Source organism: Dinoponera quadriceps, unplaced genomic scaffold, assembly GCF_001313825.1.
Source record: "Dinoponera quadriceps isolate SergipeBrazil2010 unplaced genomic scaffold, ASM131382v1 scaffold2420, whole genome shotgun sequence".
Lineage (NCBI taxonomy): Eukaryota > Metazoa > Arthropoda > Insecta > Hymenoptera > Formicidae > Dinoponera > Dinoponera quadriceps.
The window spans coordinates 1,290,643-1,313,759 of record NW_014556754.1 but is presented as its reverse complement, the minus strand read 5'-3'; the positions used below and the strand labels follow the sequence as shown (position 1 = coordinate 1,313,759).

At 42.6% G+C, this 23,117-nt stretch overlaps 1 protein-coding gene across 3 annotated transcripts; it reads left to right on the top strand.

The window, feature by feature from the left end:
- Positions 1-1,495: 1,495 nt before the first annotated feature.
- LOC106748098 (stress response protein NST1) lies at positions 1,496-22,844 on the top strand. 3 transcript variants are annotated; one of them, XM_014626305.1, is made up of 7 exons: positions 1,496-1,683; positions 3,329-3,375; positions 14,604-14,959; positions 15,408-15,548; positions 15,952-16,092; positions 16,340-16,486; positions 18,197-22,844. In XM_014626305.1, exons 2-7 carry the CDS (start codon positions 3,339-3,341, stop codon positions 18,317-18,319), a joined length of 945 nt encoding a protein of 314 aa, XP_014481791.1. In that variant the 5' UTR covers positions 1,496-1,683; positions 3,329-3,338; the 3' UTR covers positions 18,320-22,844. The 3 variants fall into 3 exon arrangements, with proteins under 3 accessions (XP_014481791.1, XP_014481790.1, XP_014481792.1); XM_014626304.1 differs by lacking the exons at positions 1,496-1,683; positions 3,329-3,375 and adding exons at positions 8,855-9,199; positions 11,747-11,836; XM_014626306.1 differs by lacking the exons at positions 1,496-1,683; positions 3,329-3,375; positions 16,340-16,486 and adding exons at positions 8,856-9,199; positions 11,747-11,836.
- Positions 22,845-23,117: the final 273 nt, after the last annotated feature.

Genomic DNA, 23,117 nt, shown 5'->3' with positions numbered 1-23,117 from the left:
CATGCTGCGCGTCAGGCGGCCATTGGAAATAAATGCACAGTAACGAATGTTACATGTATAACAAAAACGAATACCAAGATTCAGAATATTTGAAATTTAGCCGAACTAGGGAGATGCGAGAAGACGACCTCGTGGTCGTAGTTTTTCTTACGAGTACTCGTCAAGGCGATCGAAAGGAAAGACGATAACGTCGAGTTATCGAGACGAAACCAGTCGCGGACGATTCGACCATATTTGGGACTGATTTTTACGCGGGGAACACGGCGCGGCCGCACAACGGTCGCGACGTCCCACACACTCGTCTGGAGAGGATGCGGTGACATGATTCATCCGGAATGGATCCTTTTTTTTAAAGCCGGTTCTAACGGTTTAACGCTCGGTGAACAGCTCGCCGAACACAATACGCAGACTCATCGCCAGGAGGACGAAGTTCTTTTCTTTTTTCTCCTCGTCAACATAACCAAAAAGATCACGGAGCGCTCGCAGCGTACGCGTCGTCGAGGCTAGCCTGGGAAAGAAATGTCCATGTATAATTCAATATAATTATATAATCAAGTAGCATGTAACATTTCAGAATCGTATTACAGACGTTTGAAGAAGGTGTATGAAACTAAATGTGCTACCTGGGATATAATTATATATAAGACGCTATACATAGAATATATGTTCATATATTCTATGTATTGTGTATGTATATGTTCATATATTCTATGTAAATTAATATGAGGAATCACCTCTTCAAATCTCTTACAAGAGTTATATATAATTATATATAAAAGTATATATTAAAATATATTTATATATTCTTATACATATACATATTCGATATATAATTATATACGAGAGATTTTTACCTCGGGAATCTATGAAAAGGTTTGAAATTCAAGTAGACAATAACTAGAAATGATCTAACTGAAATATTTTCTCGAAGGAAACATTGAATCCGCTTGCGATTTAATCCAGCAGTTCGTTTGCGACACACTTTGCGATGCTTTCACACCGGAATATTCCGAAAAAACCGAGGGAAGGGGCCGGAGTAATCAACTGCCATCAACTAATCGCGACGAGTTCACCGTCGGTGCTCGGGTTCGCGTAGAAGTTTTTTATTGGCTCTCATTGTACCCTCACAGTTCATGGCCCGCGTCTTGAGCATTCGGTGAGTCACAAATACATCTCGCGGGGCGGCCGGGGGGCTCACGGATCCGAAATTTCCGGCGACATTCAACGGTGTTAAGAGATCGGAGATTGGCGCACAAAGTGCGCCTACGCGCGATGCTGCGGGAGACGGCGAGGGAAAGCGTTCGGTTTCACGAGCGGTGGTCCGGTGTTCGGCAAACGTTCGGCTGTTCAAATAGGCCAATGGTCGCGACGCTGTTCCGACGACGCGCCAATGGGCGAGCCGCGTCGACGAGCGTTCGGGCGGCTCCGCGAGTGTTCGACCGTCTCCGTCAGCCGGAGTGTCGCACAAAGACGCGGCGCGATATAAGCAGCGAACGAAGCGGCCGGCCGTTCAGGATCTTGCTTGATCTCGCGGTGTCGTGTGTGCATCGTGTGTGCGGACGAGTGTACGTCTACCCAGGAAATCGACCAGCAGGTGCTCCGCCGTCGTCCCGACGTCCGTTCGCGCGAACGAGTCGCGAGAGCAAGCCGTGTGCCGTCTTCCGAGTCGCGAGAGAAAAGCAGGTAAAAGCTTTCCCCCGCCCCCTCCCGCCGCCGGACTCGACGCAACAAAGAGCCGATGCGCGCTCTCTCCGCGCCGTGATTTATCGCAGGGATGCGCCAATTCGTCCCTTCGGGAGCTTCTTTCCCCGGCAGGACGATCGTTGCCCGTCGGTCGCTCGATTTTTCGACGTACGATAACGAATAATAGTCGTCCTCGTCGTCATTTACCAGGCTTATGCTAATGACGCGGCCTGCGTTTGTCAACCGCTTCTCCGCGGTGGTGTGTCGGAACGGGAGGTCATGGCGGAATGGTTTGTAAATAAAGCCGCCGAGAGCGTCTGTCGCGTTCGGTTGTTAATTCCGCTTACGTCGTGATAACTTGATGCGTCATTTATTCATTTATATCAAGTTTCTCTTAATTAGTTAAAGTACAAGTTCCTATTTCCGTGTGTTTCGAGATTTACGCAGCACAAGTGCTTATTTATTGTGTCGACAAATGAACAAAGACTGACTACAGAAGTCGTTCGCTGATTAGTTTATTCGGAGCGTCGAGGCAATAATTATGGTAAAAGCTTAACTACAGAAATAATTTCGAAAGATTTCATATTTAGACTTTAAGTAAAATATGATTGATGTAAAATCGTTAGTTTCTTATATGCAAGATGCACTTTGTTTTTTTTTTTTTTTTAGAAGAAAAGGTTTGTCAATATTGGCATTGTCGAGCTTATGTAAGGGCTTTTAGCAAAGAAGAGTAAACAATGAGAATCACTAGATGTCGCTATATAACTCATCTTGACTATATACATCGAGGTCACAGCTCGGCCATGTTTTATCGATACTAGCTAAATTCAGTCGAGTCAAAGTAACAAGATTTCGCGTTTTTTTGGAAAACGCTGGCTGCACTGCATAATCAGTTGACAATTAATGATTTAATGTTTAATCGCGAATAAGAGGTCAATTTTTTAAATTTACCTTGTCAATTGCACCTGAGAAGTGAAACACAAAGATATATCAATATTTTATAGCTACTTTGACGTAGTTACTAACGTCGAGCTGCAAAGGTCTCTTGTCGAGTTGTCTCTTGTTAACTTGTCAAGTTTTATCAAAACTTTGTTTTAATGTAAGTACAATATATGAGAGTTTGTTTAAATATCGAAAGTCTCCTTCCCTCTGATTCTGTATGTATGATTTAAAAAATCACTTCTTGATAAACTCGGGGCACACGATTTGAGAACCGTTGCTGCAGCGCGGTGATACACGAGGACACTCGGTCAGGATAAAGTAAAATATGCGCGAATGAAATTTCCCTTCGCGCACCGGCGCATTGTGGCTGCGGTAATGGAAGGATAATAAGAATTTCAAGCGTGTCGCTAGTAATAGCGTGTATTTACAGAGGACATTTTGATGTTACAAAGTGAGGAATACACAGGAAGTCGTAAGAAAGATGGAGGGAGGGAGGGAGGGAGAGAGAATTAACGATCGAACGTCACCTGAGCCGAGCATAAGAAAGCGGACTCATTCCATTGCTTTGTTATAGTAAATTTCCGTTCTTCATATTACATGACTTCATGACCTCCTATGTGAGAGCTACGCTTGTCTCCTGCGCTCACCTTCGAACAATTTGCACTCGCCATGTTTGCTCGAATGTGGAACGTTTCTGTTGCAGAGGTATCGCTATGGCCACCGCAGTGAAGTCGTCCGTCGACAAGGAATGTGAGTAAAATTTTCTAAAATGTACGAAAGATAATATCGGACACGATCGATACGCCTGCGTCATCTCGCTTTATCCGACCAGTACCAATTAACAATTCAGAACAATAAGTAGGCGCGTGCGCGCGCGCAATCCGGCAGCGAAATAAAAACCTGAACCTATTTCTACCTCAGTCGAATCTATTCTTGAAACTGATTTCCGCAGAAGATTGTTTGCAATCAGTTCATTGACAGAGATCAGTTTTAGTTAACCATAATTGTCTAACAGCATTTTGGACACGAACAGAATCAATGCGTCTCTCCTCGCTGAATATTTTCTACACACTAACAAAAATACATATTTTGTACTTGTATTAAAATCGGTCCATGTTAAAATTTTTGTGTTGGATTCACGATATACCCGTGTGTTAATTTTTTTCTTGTGTATTGTGTATTGTGTTTATGTTGTCTCGATATTTTGTGTTGAGTCGATATTTTCAACATGTATAAGTATTAAAATGATACTTAATTTTAATGTGTTAATCTTTGACATGTATTTGTGTTACTTTTCAACGCGTTCACCTTGTGTCAAATTAACGCAAACATTTGTGTAGAGCATTGATGAAATGTGTTCAATTTAACACAGTTTCTTTTTTTACTGCGTTTTACCTTGTGCTTTTTTATCCTTCAAGTAACATCGCTCGACTGGAGAACGACGATCTACTTAGATAATGCCAGATCGTTGGGTTTTTCTCATGCGAGGCGCAGCTTTTCATGAGAAAAGACCCGTCAATATCGCCATTGTCGAGCTTGCGGAAAACTGGTTAAATTAACGCGAAGCCAGGCGAGCGGCGGACTCTCAAATCGGGTCGACCGAATAACGAATACGCAAATTGGTCCGTCACTCAGAACGGAATATCCTTCGTTCCCTAATCGCCTTGCGATTTTCATGCCAACGGGTCGGCCGACGATGAGGAGGAGGAGGGAGAGGAGGAAGGTAAGGAGTCCGCCGGCGGCGCACTCGAGTTGCGGGACACGCGAGTTTCGCGTGTCCTTTCGCGAAAACGACGATACGGTCGGCGGGGAAACAAAGGGACCCGCGGCAATTAGAGAGGAGGCCGCGGCGCCGCGCTGGGAACACACCCTAAACTCCGCAGACCGACCGACCGACCGACCGAACAACCGGCAGGCAGGCGGCGAACGGGAACGGGAAGAGGTCAGAGCCCCCTGACTCGCCGTGTCCTCGCTTGCTCGCTGCGGAGGAGTGCAGCAGCAACGAGCAGCCTGCATCGGCCGGGCGGGCCGCCATACCGCGGTTCACGACGACTGCAGCAGAGCAGCAACAGCAGCAACCCGCCGGCTCGACTGCGACGCGATGCAACGCCGGCGACCCGTCGCCTGTGCAGCAGCGGCTCTCAACCTTCTCAAGCGGCTCGCTTCCCGTCGTCGAAATCGCGAGCCCTTTTGCGCAGATGATGACCTTTCGGAGGAAAACGGATTGGCAGGAGGGAAGAAAAACGAAATGAAAAAGGACCTTTCACGACCTAGGTCGATAATTAACATTCAGCGGACAGAGGGGTGACTGATCAGAGATGTCAGCCTCAGATAATGTATCTAATAACGCAGGGGTGACCTTTCGCGGAAGCTTAACGCTTTCAGACGCGAACCCTTCGTCGTGCTTCCGACGTGAGAAGGTTTTTCCTTTCTTTTTTGATGCGACGACTATTGGATCAGAGAGATGGAAAGAGGAAAGGTAAAGAGGACGCGGGGNGGGGGGGGGGGGGGGGGATAGGTAGTGATGCTCATGTGCACACGGGGAGGAAAATAAATCTCTCGAGCGGCCCGCGAGACGAATGTTCCACGTCGGGGTGACGTTTTTTAGAGCCGCCCTCTGTAGGATTAATACGCGAGGATTAATACGCGTCTGGGAAATTAAATTAAATTACTTTCGTGACGTTATTGGACCTTTCAGCGTAGTTATTACGCCGTCCCCGCGCTATCGGGCGTAATTTCGTGATAAGAATGTTCCAAGGCGCGTCTCGGAACGCACGCTTCAGGAAGCACGACTTTCGCCCTTGGCGAGTAGTTTTCACCGGGAAGAAATCAGGAGGGCACGACGATAAACCCTATTTTTTTCCCTTCGGTTTCTCCGCTCGCTTTTTCTCGTTATCGCCGTCGGTCCAATTAAACCCGTAACGATCGAGTCGAGCTCATTACGGGGTTCCCGTTAGGTCGAGATTTCTCGATCGTCAGCGTGCGCTCGCGACGAACGCCTTGCCTTTTTCGTGATCACGCTTAGCCCTTTAACGTCGAATGTTCTTTTTCCAGTGGATAACGAAACAAGCGAAAGTTGTCCTAGCAGTGATACAACTCCCATTTCTCTTTCTTCTCTTTGTCTTTCGTTTCACGAAATTATCAGAGTAGAGAAAAAACTGATGCGAAAATAATTTTAGAAAGGAGAGGCAAAATCTAAAGCAGTCGTGTCGCAGAGTGCTGTATTTTCAACGGCACATCAAGGGAGCCATTCATAAATTTAGTATTTATCGAACAAAATTACGTTCCCATTTTTATGCTACAGCTACTTTAAGTGATCTTTAGAATCTTGGATCTTGAATATTCCATTTGGAATGTTCAGACATTCGCGCGTATCTGCAATCACAATTAAATTTGATCAGTTGAAAATTTTATTTAAGGAAATGTTTCTTTTGATTTATCATATTTTGGAGTGTTCAAAAACTGATTAGTTAAAACGTGAAGTGTAGTAAGGAAGCACTTTAGCAAATAAGCAAGCTGCGCGTTACTGTTGTAACTGTTGGTTTCACGTCACGTATTTGCACAAGCGTATTATTCCTCTTTCTCTTATCGGGCTTCCTAAAAATATATAAGCCGAATTTCGCGAATAACCAATTTTGCGGTTACTGAACCGAGGTTATCGAACTTTAACGAACCTAGCAACTGTTTAAAAGCGGTTCGCTTTTTACGACTTGTCACTTGGATCGATAAGCTTTCCGCCGTATATTTAAGGTGCGCGTTAAGAATTTATCGGTTGTTAAATCGTCGTTGTTAAATCCGCTGCCCGAATTACTCGCGACGACGGACAGTTTCGTCACAAATTCAACGCGAGATAATGAACGCACAGGGACCCCGAGCGTGGAGAAAATGCTTTTCATTCTTTTCCCAAATGAATCCGTCCATTTCCTCGACTGGGTGGTCGCCGAGTGCGTCATGAAAATTTCATTTCTCATTGATTACCGCCGGGAATTGACTCGCCGGTATCTCCTCATTGCGTCACAACGCAAGTTCTGACAAACAACGTCTTCGATTGTCCGTCCAACGGAAAACTCGGCACCAAGTGCGACCATTATTTGCCCCACATTTCCCGACCGCCACCCTTGTCGAATCTACAGGTGCATGTAGGATCTTTGAAGATCTATGATCATTCTCGGGAATGACATTGCGACGATTCGAATTTTGTTCTCGCACCTCGCTAGGTCTGAATTAAAGAACTCGAAATTTCTCGAAGTACAATTTCACTCAAATACTAGAGCGACGGCTAAGTTACTCGGACTCGAGTGGATTTTCCGCTTTCGTATACAAAGAAAAAGATTTCTTTTGGTTTAATGAGGTTTTTTTTAATTGAAACAAATTCGTCTTTTGAGATGGAGCAAACAAATGATGAGATCCACTCCAAAGAATTTAGAGAGAAGGTAATTATGTGTGTGAACATTTGCGGTTTTTGAAACACGAGATGGGAATCAAATAATATCCTAAGAATAAAGAACTTAAGTATAATTTCGCTATAGTCTGTCTAATAGGAGCGTGACCGGACAAACTTCTATTTGAAAACCGTTACATCGAAAACTTTTGAACGAGCAGGTAGAAGGGCTCTTCCCCTACGACGCATTATACAGAGGGTCCCAGTCATTGTCCGACTTTCACTAGAGAACGACGTGTTTAACGATGAGTGCCGCATATGCCAAAAGATTCGAAGCTGTTTTCCTTTGTACACATCCGGGTAAAGAACCGAAAATGTCGCGGGAAGCGGCTATAAAAAAGTCAAATGCGTTTGTGAACAACTGGATAGAACAGTATGAAACAACACACATTATTGATGATCTGCTAGACTGCGGTAAGACACGGAAACCTGGTGAAAGAATGTCTCATTTTTTATATAAAAGAATTTCTCTGAATTTTTATAAAAATTTTAAGACTCTCAAAATGTTTCCAGTTTTTTATATGAATTGGAACGTTTTCCAGAAAAATTTAAGCAAAAAATTGAAAGATTCTGAGGTATTTCTGAGTATTTCTGAATATTTTTCCGTATTTCCTGCGAACATTTCGAGTTCAAAACTTCTGATTCTAAATCTTAAATATTTTCATAATATTTGAGATTAATTAATTATAATAATTGTTAAAATATCATTTTTCCGTGAGAACCACACGGAATCAAACTTCCTGAATTCACAATTGTATCTGTAAAGAGATGAAGGACAAGGGACAAACCAATTTGAAAAAAAAGGTATTAATACACTCGCGCATGTATAATATGTATGTATAATATAACATCGTGTAAAATCGATTCAACTTGTATAAATGTCCGGACGCTTTCCTTTAACTCGGACAATTAATAAATAGCCGCAAAATGAACGTAACAGAAATCATGAAGAAAGATGAGTTAGAAACACAAATTACACTAATTTTCTTGTATTCTTTTCGTATATTCTTTTATCTCAATGCAATATATTTCGGAATATAACTTCTCACTTCTGACGTCATCAAACAAGGAAGGACAGCCATAGCGAGGACACGTGAAAATCCCAAAATTTAAAGAAATATAAAGACTCGAGTTTCGAGTATCCCGAAGTGAACACATCAGCGAATCTAAAGATTCCAAGAAGCATGAAGGATTGAAGGATCATCGAAGAGAAGGACGTGCCGAAGTCCCGAATAGCCAGGCGCGAGGAATCAATTCGGATCCGCCGCAGCGATCCGCGAAGTTCCACGAAGTGAAATTTCCGCCAGGTGGACTTTCCCCGTTTGGTCGGTCGTATCGGGACCTCAAGCAGGTCTCCTTCGCGGGGAAGACCACAGGACTCTCAAAGGATGCGCCTCTTTGGCACGTGAAACAGTCTCAAAGCGATGTGGCAATCTCAGAATCGACGGGCCTGGACGTGCAAGGCCTCGCGATCCAAGCGGTCCGAAGTTCCGCCTAATTTCCGACTTTGATCGCGCCTCCGTCGTCTCACCTTCTCTCCCCGAGCGCCGTCCCTCCTCCCTCATGCGCCACTCGCCAAGTCGGCGCTTCCACGTCTTCCACCACCACCACCCTTCTCTCAGGACACCCCGTATAGGCCATAACACCCCTCCGCGAGGACTGGCGGTGGCGATCGCAGGTTGGAGTCGCTGGCTGGAAGGGTGGCTTGTCGTCGGGTAGGTGGGCTGTTGCTTGGCGGGACGCAGGGCTCGCGGGGGTGTCGAATGGCTGTCGGGGAGGAGGGTTGGGAGCAGCAGAGGGTGGTCGGATATTGAGCGACGCCGGGCGTCGCGGCGCAGCGTGCAGGCCAGTTGCCCACCAGCCACCGCCCCAGATACGACCCGAGCGACACTTCCGGCGTGCCTCACTCTTCTCCCGGTCCTCTTCTCGTCCTTCCAGCCTCTTCGTCCTCTCTTCTTCGCGCCTCCCTCAGCCGTGCGCGTCCGGCTCGTCGTCGCCGTTGATTCCCGCCCGCGAGACAATCCCGAAACAACAAGCCCGCGAACGAAAGCGACAATATGCTGATCGGTCTCGTGCGCGACTCGGTGCTCCAGTGCTTCTGTCACAGCTGCAAGGCCCCGCTGGGCGTCGTAGGTGAGTCTCCCCGCCTACCTTCGTCCTTGCGTTCTCTTCCTGTCCTCCCTTCGAGAAATCCTTCGGAAGATCCTTCCTCCGGTTCTCCGTGGATCAGCCGTTGGCTACTTATAAGGGTCGTTTTCATTTATGCATGTGTGGACCGTTTTTACGCCGAAATTTTACTCGAAAGACGTACGGCTTCTTTATTCCCCTGGGGAACGCGAGAGATGTGAAATAGTTTATCTTGGCACTTTTCAAAATTTCATGTCGCGGGAAGTTGCAAGAAATGTTAGAAATTCGTGATTCAGAGATTTTTGGCACTCATGGTGCTGACTTGTGACGGTGGATTAGCAGGGTGGAGCTTCATAGGTGCAAGCTGTCTTCATGCGGGCGTTGCCTTTTTTAGAGCCCTTCGTAGTAGCATTCGTGCACAAGTATGTAGCGGTCTGTATTGAGCGTTTGTGAGATTTTAATAAGACGAATGTTTGAAAGAAATTCGACCTCAAGCGTAGCGTCTTCGGAGAATTTTCACGACAATTTTTTTTTAACTTTCTCCAAATTAAACTTTAGCATCATGTTTTATTTTGCGAGCAAATCCTCGGCGATATATTTCAAATTTCAATTCTATTTCGTAGCGAGTCCCTTTCAAACTCATATTTTCGAAAAATTTAAAAATTCTTTAGATATTTTACGTCTTATTTCATTTAAGTTCTGTCGTTTATCTCTTAAACTTGTCTCTTAAACGATCTAAAAAAAGATGGAGAACCGGAAGGAAATAATTAAGAACGCCAATTATATATACCGAAAGCGCCGTCTGGAAAATCTCCCGACATGCTTACTGTCCTGCCTTTTTATCCTGCTTTATCCTTAGAAAAAGAAGCTCGCAAATGGGAGTGTCAGACGCGGGAAACAGGTGCGATCATCTCTTCTACCGAGCAGAAAACGAGCCGTCTCGATTTCAGATTTCTCAAATTGCCAGTACGTGCAGACTCAATATCACGGTTTGGTTATATTTTACTTATAAGCCCTTATTTTAGTTAAATATTATCTTTGTTTTCCGTGTATTACATTACTTGGTTACATATCGCCTTTATTTATTCATCTTTGTATCATTAATTCTGTTGTCTTTTGTTCAGCGTATATTGTTAATCTTCCTACTTACTCGATTATTTCACTCTCCTTATCATTTATATCTTATCTTCTTATCTACATTAAGCGTTTTATTTCATTGCTTTCATGCTAACGATACAATTGTTCTCTAGAGTGATATATAATTTATTTGGAAATTTGAGAATTAAAAAAAATTTTCATCACATTTTCCCACCGAAAAGACGACTGCATTTTTCTTGAAACGCATGGAGCACTGTCCTTACCGCAGTGCACGATGGTCGATACCACCGTGGTATCACGACATTATCCTGGGGCACCTGCAGTTCGATCAATTTCTGAGACCCTCCGCGAATCGATACTCACGGTCCACCATTTTTCTACGGGGTGTCGCGAAATTCCGCCGCCGAACTCGCGAAAATTATTCTTTTATCGGTGTATGTCTGAATTTCAACATTCGATTGAATAATTCGTCGAGAGAGAGAGACGAGAAAACAACGTATTTTCGTGTGAATTTTTTAACGAATACGTAGTCGATTTAAAAGTAATGGTGGAAAATCGGTCGCACTTTTACGACTTTCCAACATAAAAATCAATATGGCATGCAGTGGCTAAAAGCGTTCATATTTATTTCATATTTATTTCATATTTATTTCATATTGAAGTTAATATTATATTTTGTTTCTATGACGCTGCTCTTGGCGATTATCAAGTTCAAATTATTTATCGTATTAAATGGACTACCGTCCAGACTGCTTGTTTTATCTTGAACAGATAAAACGTTGATATATATTAATCACTGAAACGACGATAAATATTTCACCTCATCGTTTCAGTGCGATTTATTTTCTCAGAGGATGAAAATAAATTAAATTATCCTTGAAGAAAAAAATAATTTTTCCCCGAAACGACGGGACGTGAATTCGCTGAAACGACGACTGCTCGTCATTCATTCTCCGACAAACTCTAATATCAGGGACTTCGCCGATGTGCACGTGTTCAGCCTGCCGAAACGATCAGGGTGCGGTCCAACATGGCTACGCGAAACGGTCGCATCGATTTCCCGATAATTAACCCATTGGGACGCCAATCGATCTCTCTCTCTTTCTCTTTCTCTCTGTCTATCTTAGGCAAACGATAGCACGTTCGATTCTCGGTAAAAATTAAGAAAGTAAAATTAGAGGATAAGAGCGATCCTCACTTATTCTCGAGACTTGCCGTCATTTTATCTCAACTAAAAATTACTTTCCTTTATAATTAAATTTATGGGATTGTAAAAGAGTAATAATTTCATCCTCGCGACTGTCGCTATCAATCACGATAATTGGCGCACGACGGTGAACGAAAGGCGACTCGATGGGTTAAAAATGCAAGCTTAGCTTCTCCTCCCGCTTCCCCTCCTGAACGAAACCCCCCTTGGCAAATACGAGTGCTTTGACCGAGTCTGAATTTCCGAAGCCGGATCGAGAAGGAATAACGCGCCCTTCAAGAAGCCCAACGGCAAGGGCAAGCCGCGGACCAAGCAGCCGAAGAAGGTGAAGTTCATCAGTGAGTACTCGAATAAGTAGACGTATACCTTCGGTCAGCGTCGAATGACGTCAAAAGGGACGACGACGCACTCGTTCGATCGAATCCGATGACCACCTTGGAATCCCTCCGGCGATGGTAGAGTCCGTTCGGTCAGGGCTCGCAGGGTCCCCCGAGGAATCCGAAACTGCCGTTTCAACGGCCGGTCTTCGAGGAACTTCAATTTTCGCTGGGAAAAACTCGAAATTTAATCCTCGGATAACAAGGTTGGGCCGGATCCGACCAGAGCTGTATTCTGATGCTGGTGAAGCGTAGCGTCTTGTGCTTTCGTTGCTATTTCAGATATTTTACATATTTGCGATACATTTTGTTCAGTTTTAAATATTTTTTAACTTATTGTGTAAATAAAAAAAGTCTGCTCGATGAAGGTACAGAATGCTTTTACCGGTCAGATTCAACCCACCTTGTTATATATATATATATATAACTGCATGAATCTTGTTACTTCAAGGTTAACGGGATTTCGGGGCCACGATTCCTCGCCGGGAAAAATCGATGGCGGACACGTGATCTTCGCGCGCGATTATCTCGCCGTGTGCGCGAGTAATTATTTGCACAACGCCCGAATCGCCGGGTCTAAGGGTTAAGGGAGCAGCCTCGCTCCTGCCAAAGGTCGGTGCAATGCCCTCGGGCGAGAACGGTCGCGCCAATGTGTCGCCGTTGAATTATACATCGAAAGCGGGGGAACATTGGAAACTCGCGCTCCACTGTATTGCGTGGAGATGTACGCGCGCATACACACATACCATATATACGTACGTACGGCACTATCGACAACTTTTCATGGCGCGCAGTACTCGGGAACACAATGTCTTGTTCCGCCGAGCGGAGAGAAAGGAAATATTAATCGATCGCGAAGGAGTCTAATGCGTGACTGAAAAGAATTCGCGCTCTCGTTGCTTTACTCTCGGTAATCGTCAATCAGCGATAACTCGATTAGGCGCTCAACAAGTCCGCTAATCGGTCGATCTCGTCGACGTGCGAGCAGAAAAAAAGAAGAGTGAGAGGAGAGAAATTCGCGAAAAATTATTGCGCCTCGAAATTAAACAATTAGCGGAGTCTCGAGAAGAATCGCCACGAAGTTGCAGAATGATACGGTATGGTGTACGGTAATTACGCGGTTGGCAACGGCCGGCAGGAGAAGGAGGAGGAGAAGAAGAGGTGCGTGCGGCGACGCTAGACGTCGCGGCGCCTACGGCCGATCGTTCTCCGATCGATCCCTCCTGCCCGCGCCGCTCCGCTCTGAGTCATACTTCCGTAACTTGCCGGCGCCGGAAGTCTTGGGAGTGCGAATTGTACCTGGGACCGCTTGTGTCGAAGACGGGACGTCGATACTCGCTATCAAAATAGATCAAAATGAGCCCCGGTCGCCAACGTCATGACGCCGCATTGTGATACCGTGTACCACGAAGAGCGTTCCAACGTTCGAGCATTAATATTAATGCTCCTGAGAAATTGAGTCCTACATTTGCGACGTGGAATCAACAGTTGCAATAATTGACTATTGAATCAACTTATGCGAGTTGTTTATATTGAAACAATGCATTGAGACGATTTTATTTTACCGAGATTATTGGATATTTTAGGTGTCGATAATATCTCTTGAAAATATTGTCGTGTAACATAAGATGTAAAGTGAGGTAATAACTTACCATCTTGGATATCTTAGAAAAATAAAAATGTTTTGTCAATCCTTGCAAGGAAAGGAGTCATTCGTGTCCCCAGCACAAGGACGTTTATTTGTTATATTATTATGATACTTGGAAAAATATGTTCTTAATTATCATTCTATATGATTTTTGTGCTCATCTTTTAATCGAACAAAATCCATATATCTGGTTATTCCTGACCTCACCTTTTTATTCACGTTCTGCTGGTCCATTTTGTAAAGATAAACAACGAGATGAAGATGAAAAAAGTTCACAGGTGTTCGAAATGATGACCATTTGTGATATCAATGCAACTTCTGTTAATTTTTCTTTTACTCTTATATTTTGAAGATATTCAAGGTGATAATAATTATCGCTTCGTCTATATATGTATCGTATAATAATATATCACATCATATCATAATTATATCATAATGCATTATGATACATTGTTATTATATATCGCATAAACGTTATATATCACAAAATGATATGTAATGTAATTATATGTGATATTAAAATTCATAATCTCTATAAGACGTTTATATATTATAATATTTTTCACAAATATTTTGCTTATTATTGTGTTCCATATGACTTTTATTTTTCCCTTGTTTTAATCAAACAGAATGCATATTTATACATTTGGGTCATTCATGGCCTCATTTTTCCGGTCACGTCCCGTTATTGCGCGAAAAAGTTTACAGAGAATGTTCAAAATGTGACCACCTGTGATCATTGTGTGATATCAATACAAATTCTGTTAGATTAATTTTTCTACCACTCTTACATTTCGAAGATATTCAAATAGTGGTGGTTATTGCTTTGTCTTTGTGTATCATATAACATCACATATTACATATAATGATATAAAAACCATGATGCACTGTTCTTGCGCATCACATGAACGTTACATTACATATAATTTTCTTCACTTCAATCTGTTCTACTCTCTCGCGAAATTTGTCCATGTTGATCTGCGACACTCAATATAGTATGTGATATTAAAACTTGATATGATACTATCATATGACATATCACGCCCAGCGGTGGATACATGACACTGATAAAAATTGCAGCAACCGAGATTAGATGCCAGGAGAAGTCCAAGGGTGGGCTGTGCTACGAGGTGATCTTGGCGGAGCCGACGGTGCCTAAGAGGGCGCCGTCGCCGCCGCAGACGACCCCGACCCAGCAGACCGCGATCGAGGACAAGCTGAGGGCCGCCGAGGAGCGGAGACTGTCGCTGGAGGCGCACAAGCTCGCCGCCCTCGCTACCAAGCTCAGCAAGATCGAGGAGGCGTCTCGCAAGAAGGATGAACTTAGCGCGGCCTTCATCGCCGCCACCCGCGAGTCCTTGGACGCGAAGATGAATAACACGGAGGAGAAGCGAGAGGCTCACATCGCCGAGCTGAAGAGCAAGCTGAAGGAGCATGTGAGTAGGGAAGATAATTAGCGAGAAGCGGTCCGGTAGCTTGAAGATCGGTCGCTGGCAGTTCGTTAATTAAAAGCCACGCTGCATCTTCACGCTGTTTTATAATTAACTTTCGAGTGGCAAGGTGGATTTTCAACATATCCGAGAAGGTGGGGTCAGATCCGACTCCATGCTCTGTTTTATTAATTTTTCATTTAATCCATGTACCGGATGGGTAAAAGTAATCAATAATAACATGAAATATTCATTAAGAAGAAAACGGTCCGTGCACGCTGTAAAATAAACGAAGCTGTGGAGTCAATCTGTGACTTCACTTTGCCATTTACAGGGTTAATAATATTTTTTTTACAGGAAGTAGGGAATTTTACCTCTCAACTTTAATTTGTATTAAAGCAACTCAAGTTTTGTAACAGCCTGTGGTACTAATGACGTTTGATTTGTTTTGCAGTTGGAGAGCGTCGAAAAGACTCGCCTGAGTCTCGAGCAGCAAACCGAGGAAGTTCGATGCGCCGTCGAGGAGAAGCTGAAAACCGCCGCGGCCCAACGTGACGAGAACATCAAGAGGATGCTGGATCGTCTCAAGGAGCATGTTAGTGTCTCTTTATGTCGGTTATAGAAAATATACCGATGTGTGTTTCTTTATTTTTCAATTATATAAATCAATTATATAAATTCTAAGATTTCTTTGCTGAAAACTAAGGAAATGTACCTTTCTCCTACAATGCAGATACGTTTCTGCGTATTTACGTTTAAGAGGATTCATTGTTCCTGCAAGAACATGAAAATATTGTGAAACTCTCCTAGTTTCAAGTTTTCTATCTCTTAAGTGCTTAATCTGTATCGAAGTACTTATAGTCCCATCTCTCTTTGTTTTCTTTTTCTCCCTGGCAAACTGCTGCCTTGGTTTGCATATTTTAGCAGGCAAACTGTATAGACGAATAATAGGCTCGGTAAGAATAGACATAACTTATCGATTCACGGGCTGTTTTCAGGAGGAGCAAGTGGCTCGCGTACGCCAGGGAATGTCGGAACGCGTGCAGCAGTTGGAGTCCCAAATTCAGGGCAAGCTGGAGCAGGCACGTGAACGTCGCGAAACCATCGAGCGCGAGCAGAAGGAGAAGCTGCGCAATCATGTAAGTTTTTCGTCGTAAACGTGTGGCTTCCTCCTTTCTTTTCTCTCTCTCTTTTTTCTGAGCTAGTTGGAAGATTCAGAGTGTTAAAGCTTCGAGTTTGTATCTTGCTGAAATTTTGCTAAAAAGTAAATCCGCGAGTACTTGAAAAGAGAACGAAGACAAACCGGGCGACCTCGGTTGCCCCGAGCTTTCCTACGAAGGAACAAGCACTGATTGAATGCGCGCATTTTGCGCGATGGTGGTTTAGAACACGGTGAAGATAGAGAAAGTGCGTCAGACGGCGGCGAGAGAGATCCTGGTGAAAAAGTTCGAGTTCGACAAGAGGGTGTCGACCGCGGAGCTGAATCGGCAGCGAGAGATCCAACGCCGCGTGCAGGCAATTCGCCGCCACCATGTAATTCCTTCCCCGCACAGACTCTTAAGCGGCGCCCGCGAACGTGGCGATTTGACGCCGGTCGAATTGATTTCCACACGAGTCAACGTCTCGTGACGGAGAAAGAAAAATCAAAGAAAAACGCGAAGGCGTTCATCCGCGAATAATTTTGGAACTTTCGTCTCGTTTAATCCCGATCTACAATAGATCTAGTTAGCCATTAGCTTTTTGCTCAGTAAGCGATAAAATGTAACAACCATTTCGGACAAAAAGCTCTCCTCCGCGCTGCTAAAAGTCCTAGTAATATTTCAGGGTTCCGACACAATGAAAGAAATAAGGAACAAGGAATTCAATATAGGGAATCAGGAACAAGGAATTAAATATCGACATATGAATAATCATTTAATATCACAATAAAGGAATAGGGGACTGGGATTGGGAACACTGTCGAAATTCTATTTTTTATAACTTGTGCTTTATTTACAAGGCTTAATAGTTGACTGAAAGTTAACCTTTAAAATATATAATGATCATCAATATACAAGTGAAAATTAGTGAAAATTGAATCGATAATTATCAAGAAAATGGAAGCGTTTATGATGACAGTAGAGGTTCGTTAGAAAATATAACAAAAGTGGCGATTTCGTCTTGAAACCATTCTAAAATCGTTTTAATATCTCGCTCTTACATCTTATTCTCTATTCCTCTTATTATACTTTAAACTATCGCTCATTCCTAATTTCTTAGATTTAATTCCTCGTTCCTTATTCCTTTCATTGAGCCCTAAATCTTGGAAATTAGCGACGCTTGATAGCGCTGGAAAGGCTTTTTGCTAGAAATTGCGTTACAATTTAATGTTCACAGCAAGAGACTAAAGACTTACACACCTGTTGTCGATCCAATCTTATGTATGCATCGACCAGTGCAATTGGATGTGTTGGAGTGAGATGACAATATAAAAGGAAAGATTCGATTTGACGAATTAAATTTTTCACATATAATTATTCGTAATGTTTTAACATTTGTTCCGACAAATGGTAACGTCCGTGGGCGATCGTATCAATTATGTATTAATTATTTCCTCTGTCTCGTCCCCTGCCCCCCTTCCACTGTTCTTTTGTAGGACCACGCAGACGGAGATGGTTACGTTTGTAATAAGAATGCCGTGCTTTTGCCAGATTATGTTGCAGCCTTCGGTTTATAGTTTATCTTCCAGCATGGCCGTGCTCACTTATGGCTCATATGTGATCGTTTATACAGGGTGTGTCGCAGAAGCAGTACACTGACGGCGAAGTTTTGTTAATCGCGTGGATGTGCGCAAAACTTAAGCTTCGTGGCTCGCTATAAGATCGACGAGATCGACACTCGATCCGTGACAAAGAAATTCTTTTGAGTAGACTTTTGCGGATCTAGAAATTCGAGGATACGAGGATCAATGGTATCNTTTTTTTTTTTTTTTTTTTTTTTTTTTAACATTTCATCATTCTACTTCGCATACACGTGCGTTTTCTGCGGAACAATCGCTTCTCTTCTCACGAGACCTTTTCTCTCCAGTGTAATCGCACGCCGCCAGGAACTTCTACGACGCACTCTGTAAGGTCTGGCCACCCGTTACGTCCAGCCGGGCAACACGTTACATCAGCTTGCAGTTAGAGAGCATGGCGTACCATCGACACGCACCGAGTGACACCGCTCTAATGCCGGATTTTTCTCTTTCTCTGTTCCCGACAGGAGAGGCGCGCCGAGATCGTGAGACAGAACAAGGCCGCCCTGGATCGCCAGGACGGCAATCACGCGGACGCGCCGCAGCCGGTCGTTCTGCCAGTGGAGAACGAGACTGCCAGCTCCGGCTAAGTATCGCGCCCACGTCAAGGCCGCGCCCCTCCAGGCGCGCCCAGCAAGGCTCCGTTTCGCTTTGTGCCATTATTTTCTGACTCGAAGTAAAACGGGAGGTCGATCGCGCACTGCATCCTGTCCGCATTTCGAGCAGGAAGAGAGAAGAGTGTGACCCGTGTCACGTGTCTCCCTTCCGATTTCTCGAGAGATCGCGCGGACGATACTGCCTTTCGTCACGATATTCCCACTTCGGCAACGTTACGCATAGTCCGCACGGTTCTTTGAATTTTAGCGGGAGAGAGCGAGCGAGGTGATTCCGACAGATTGTTGCGAAAGTTTGGATGTTGGATACGGCGATCTTGGATATTCCTGTCGGCCCACAGGCCTCGGGGAATCCGAGGATGCAACGATCCCAATTCGGAAACTTCGAGTGGCATCTTCAAGATTGATACTTGAGGATTAACAGATTCAGGATTTTTTAGGGAAGCCGAGAGAGAAACTTGATTTTTTTTATTATTATTCAAGGATCTAAGATTGAGAAAGATCTATGTACCTCGAAATCAAAATGCCTAAAAGCCGATGTGGAAATTAAAAATTCTTGAAGTGACGGAAATTTTTTTATTTTTTCTAGTACAATATAACGTTGCAAGTTGTACAAAATCAGAAGAACTTTCACAGCAACCTGAAGAATTTTTCTAGAAAAAAAAAAGTAACAGCCATTTTATCACACAAAGAATAAGTTCGAAGAAGCTGAAATGAAATTTAAAGCACCCTTGAAAGGTTCAAAGCGACGATGAATCAAATACGTTTATCCGAAATATCTGGCAAGTCGCATCTGTTGGTATTGAGAGATATATTAAATTTCTATTTTCCGTTTTCCATTTCCAAAAAAAGATTTACTCGAAAGCATTTCTTTTGTTTCCAAGACGCGATTTTCTAAAATTGTGTTTTTCCCTTGAATTTTCTAATATTTAGTACGAGAGAAGGAAAGAATCAAGACAAGATCTATGAAAAATACTTTAATATATTAGAAATACAAAAATACTCTCTCTCGTTTGTGTTAAACGTAATCTTTTTTATTTATTAAGAAATAACTTTTTTTTTTTTTTTTTGGTTCTATTCGTGTTATCGCGCTATTTTAATCTTGTCGTCGAATCAAGACGAAGAGAAATTTCGATGACAGCTACGATCGATTAACCGTGATTACCGAATAGTCATTTTGAATCGCAACACACAGCGCATCGTTTCCCGAGGATGATAAAGATAGAAAGAGAGCGAGAGAGATGAAGAGATTGGGGGAGGAGGTGGGGAATTGGAAAGATAGAGATTAACGGATTATTAATAAATCACTATCGCTACAACTAGATCCTAAGTGGTGCGACTGCGGCTCTGTGTGCGCGCGCGCACACACAGGAAGAGGGTGTGTGCGTGTGTATGTGTGTGCGCGCGCGCGATGTGTGCCGTCGTGTTAAGCACATTCATATGATTATACATATAAATATAATATACATATAATTATAATGATATATTAATAATAATATTAAATAATAATAATAAATAGTGCTTTATACTAGGCTTGAAAACTTGAGAAACCATTTTGTACTCATTGTAATATTACTGCGCTAACCGAAATGAGAAACACTCACACGAGACATATAGTCTAACGGAATATGATAATGTGACGCTTCTGTGATGACTTTAATTATTTGTCAAAATGTGTAGCGTTTAAGTGCGGGCGTGAGAGAGCGACAGAGCGAATGGAACCGAGTGCATGTGCATGTGTGAAAAATACAGGAAAGAAAGAGAGAAAGAAAAAGACACTTTTGTTTCTTCAAGTTAGCACGGTTGTCGTGACCAGGCAAAAAGTTCGCTACACGTCGAGAAATGTGTATATGTTGTATACTATCTGAATTTGAAGTGGACTTCACCCCGAAAATTTGGAGAGTATATATATATATACATATATATACGTATAAAAAAACAAATATGTAGACGGCGGTATAATTTCGTTGGGATCAATTTCCGATGCGCGGAAATGAACTTTACGCCGAGTGCCGCGTTACGTCAGTCCGCGAAAACGCGCGGCCGTTATTCTCGCGCGTTCGCATCGTAGTCAGAAAATTGAAATTTTAGAAACCTATCGAAATTGCGCCGACTTCAATCGCCAGTTTATATATAAAAGAAAAACAAAAAAGATCAAGCTGAAAAACACAAATGAGAATGAACGTTACGATATTTTTTGACGTTTATAGGCGAGCTTTAAAAGCAATCTGGCTTAAGTGACCTATAGATAAATCTTTGAGCGTATTTTGATATCGATAATAATACAAATTAGTTTGTCCTGCAGACTACCGCTTTCTCTACTTGTACGTGCAAGAAGCTAAAGATAAAGAGGAGCCAATGATTTAGAAGTCTTGTGGAGCACGCGAGGAAACGTTTGGATTGCAAAGATTAGGGAGAACGCATGGCATGAGAATACGAATCCAACATTTTTCCCGAGTCTAATCTTAAGCGGATTTAGAAGAAAAAAAAACGGAGAATAAAGCTTAGTAAGAACTTAAGCCTTGGTCACAGTACCGCTGCAACCCAAGGAGCTAGAAACACGACAGATTGTAACCGTAATCATAATATTCATCAGCTTGCGTCTCATAATTCAGATTAGTAATTCCCAAGTTTGAGCGTTTCCTTCATACGATTTATTTGATTTGCTCAATATCGATCATAGCTGTTCGGATATAGAGAGAGAATTATCTTTTGATTCTTTTCTGAAATTATTTTCTAAGTTTTCGTAGATTTCATGATTTTCAAAATCTAGGACTCGAGGATTTTTAGCCCAAGATTCTGAGTGAGCTTTTATTGTTTGTAGAATTCGTGACAATTTACTCGGTCGTTTCCGTGTATTATATTCATCATGTTACAGTTTTCATATGTCACTTTTATTAACCCTTATAATACCTCGTGTACCAGTTGCAATTCATTTTGTTGCACTTTTTCGCGAGAACAAACTGCTGATTTCGGTTATTTTATATTTTGTTTCTTGGGAATCTGATCGTTCATCATTAACAGCGTGCATTTAGTCTTAATTACTACTTGGATTATGAGATTTAATTTAATAAATCCTTAATTTTCTAATGTAATTAGAAAATATTTTTTTTTGGTAAGAATTCAAAGTAAACAAATTTGGAGTGTGCCAGCGAAATGCTTGATTTGCTTATATTCCGAATCACACACCCTATTGCATTTTATCTGCGTCTAAAGACAAGAAAGAACTTTCGCAATTGCATAGATTTTTTCAGCAAGTTATATTGATCAACATTCGTCCTTTGCAAAACTTACTTATCACGATGACTTTGATTGATGAATTTATATATGATTTATATATAAGAGGGCTAAATGTGCGTTACCGACATTATGTAAGGAATTCTCACAAAACGCCTAATTGCACCGAATACTAATTAAGCGTGGAAGCTGATGAGCGTGAGGGCGGGGAAGATGGAATAAAGAATGGGCGACGAGAAATTTCCGGAGGATTTTCAGGTGAATCTCGAAGAAAAATTTGTCTTGCCGTGTCGCGACGAGTGGTGGGTAACGTCTATTTTTGCATCATTGTTGTGATCCTTTGGAAATTGTATCATCGTATGTAATGATTGTAGGCGCTCCGCGACGTATGTACGCCACTGTCCTCGACTTGCGTTGCGATATATACCGGGTGACCTGCAGAAAGCACGCAGGAGTACTAAATATTTACTCCCGATTGAGCCACAATGTCGCGTTACAAGCGGAACCTCGTATTCTTTCTTCGGGCCACTCTGTATAAGTGTGTATAGATTTCTGTGCGATGACGCATATAATGTTATATATGATGGACCGAAAGTCGTTATTCTTTTAAAAATGAACATAATTCAGAGAAGTTTCATGCCGTGAGTTCAAAAGGGACTCAAAAAAAAAATTAATAAATAAAGAGTTAACAAATTTAAAAGAGAAAGAAATTTTTCGAGAATCGCAGTTGCTTTATTCATAATAATTATCTATTTTATTACAGACCTAGATATTATGTTTTGAACATATAACTTGCTGTTACTTTTAGATTATTTTCTTAACATATAAATTGTTAGATATAAATTATATTATGTATATAATGATATATTATCATATATGATAATATATTATATGTGACTCATATCAGAGTAGACGTAATTACGCCATAATAACGTTTCTCCTCGGGACATAAAAATCATCATACATTAAAAGCCTGAAATTACCGTAATTACGTGACTTTCGGTCCACCTGGTATAGCGGATGTGTCCTCGCAGGCTTCGGTATCGTCTCTCATGGTGAATGCGCGGAAAAGAGAGTTTAATTAAACGAAATATATATATAAATATATATGCGAGCGGAGGGAGAGGATTATTGTGTCGCGATATTACTAATCGCGTCTTGCATTGGCTGCCTTCGATATACTTCTTTCGGTTTTCTGTTCGAGGTAATGTGTGTCAAATGAGAACTCGATTGTGTGTGAAGTAAAAGGCCATACCTACACGCACCAGGAACGTCTTTGTTATTCCGTTATCGCCTGTCAAATCATTCCCCTCCTCTCCTGCGCTCCTCCTTGGAGTTATCGGTTCACCGTTCGTTCGCCGTGAATTAACAATCGTATCTGTCACAAGAGACGTACCGTAATTACATATTGCGTAACCAGCAGTATTCAATTCGCGACGAATCTTTCGCCGACGCATTTCAATTACGACGCTTCGTGTGCGTTTCCGTATCGAAGAAAAAAACCAAGTTTTAATTTCACCGTTTGTCTCTTTTGCAG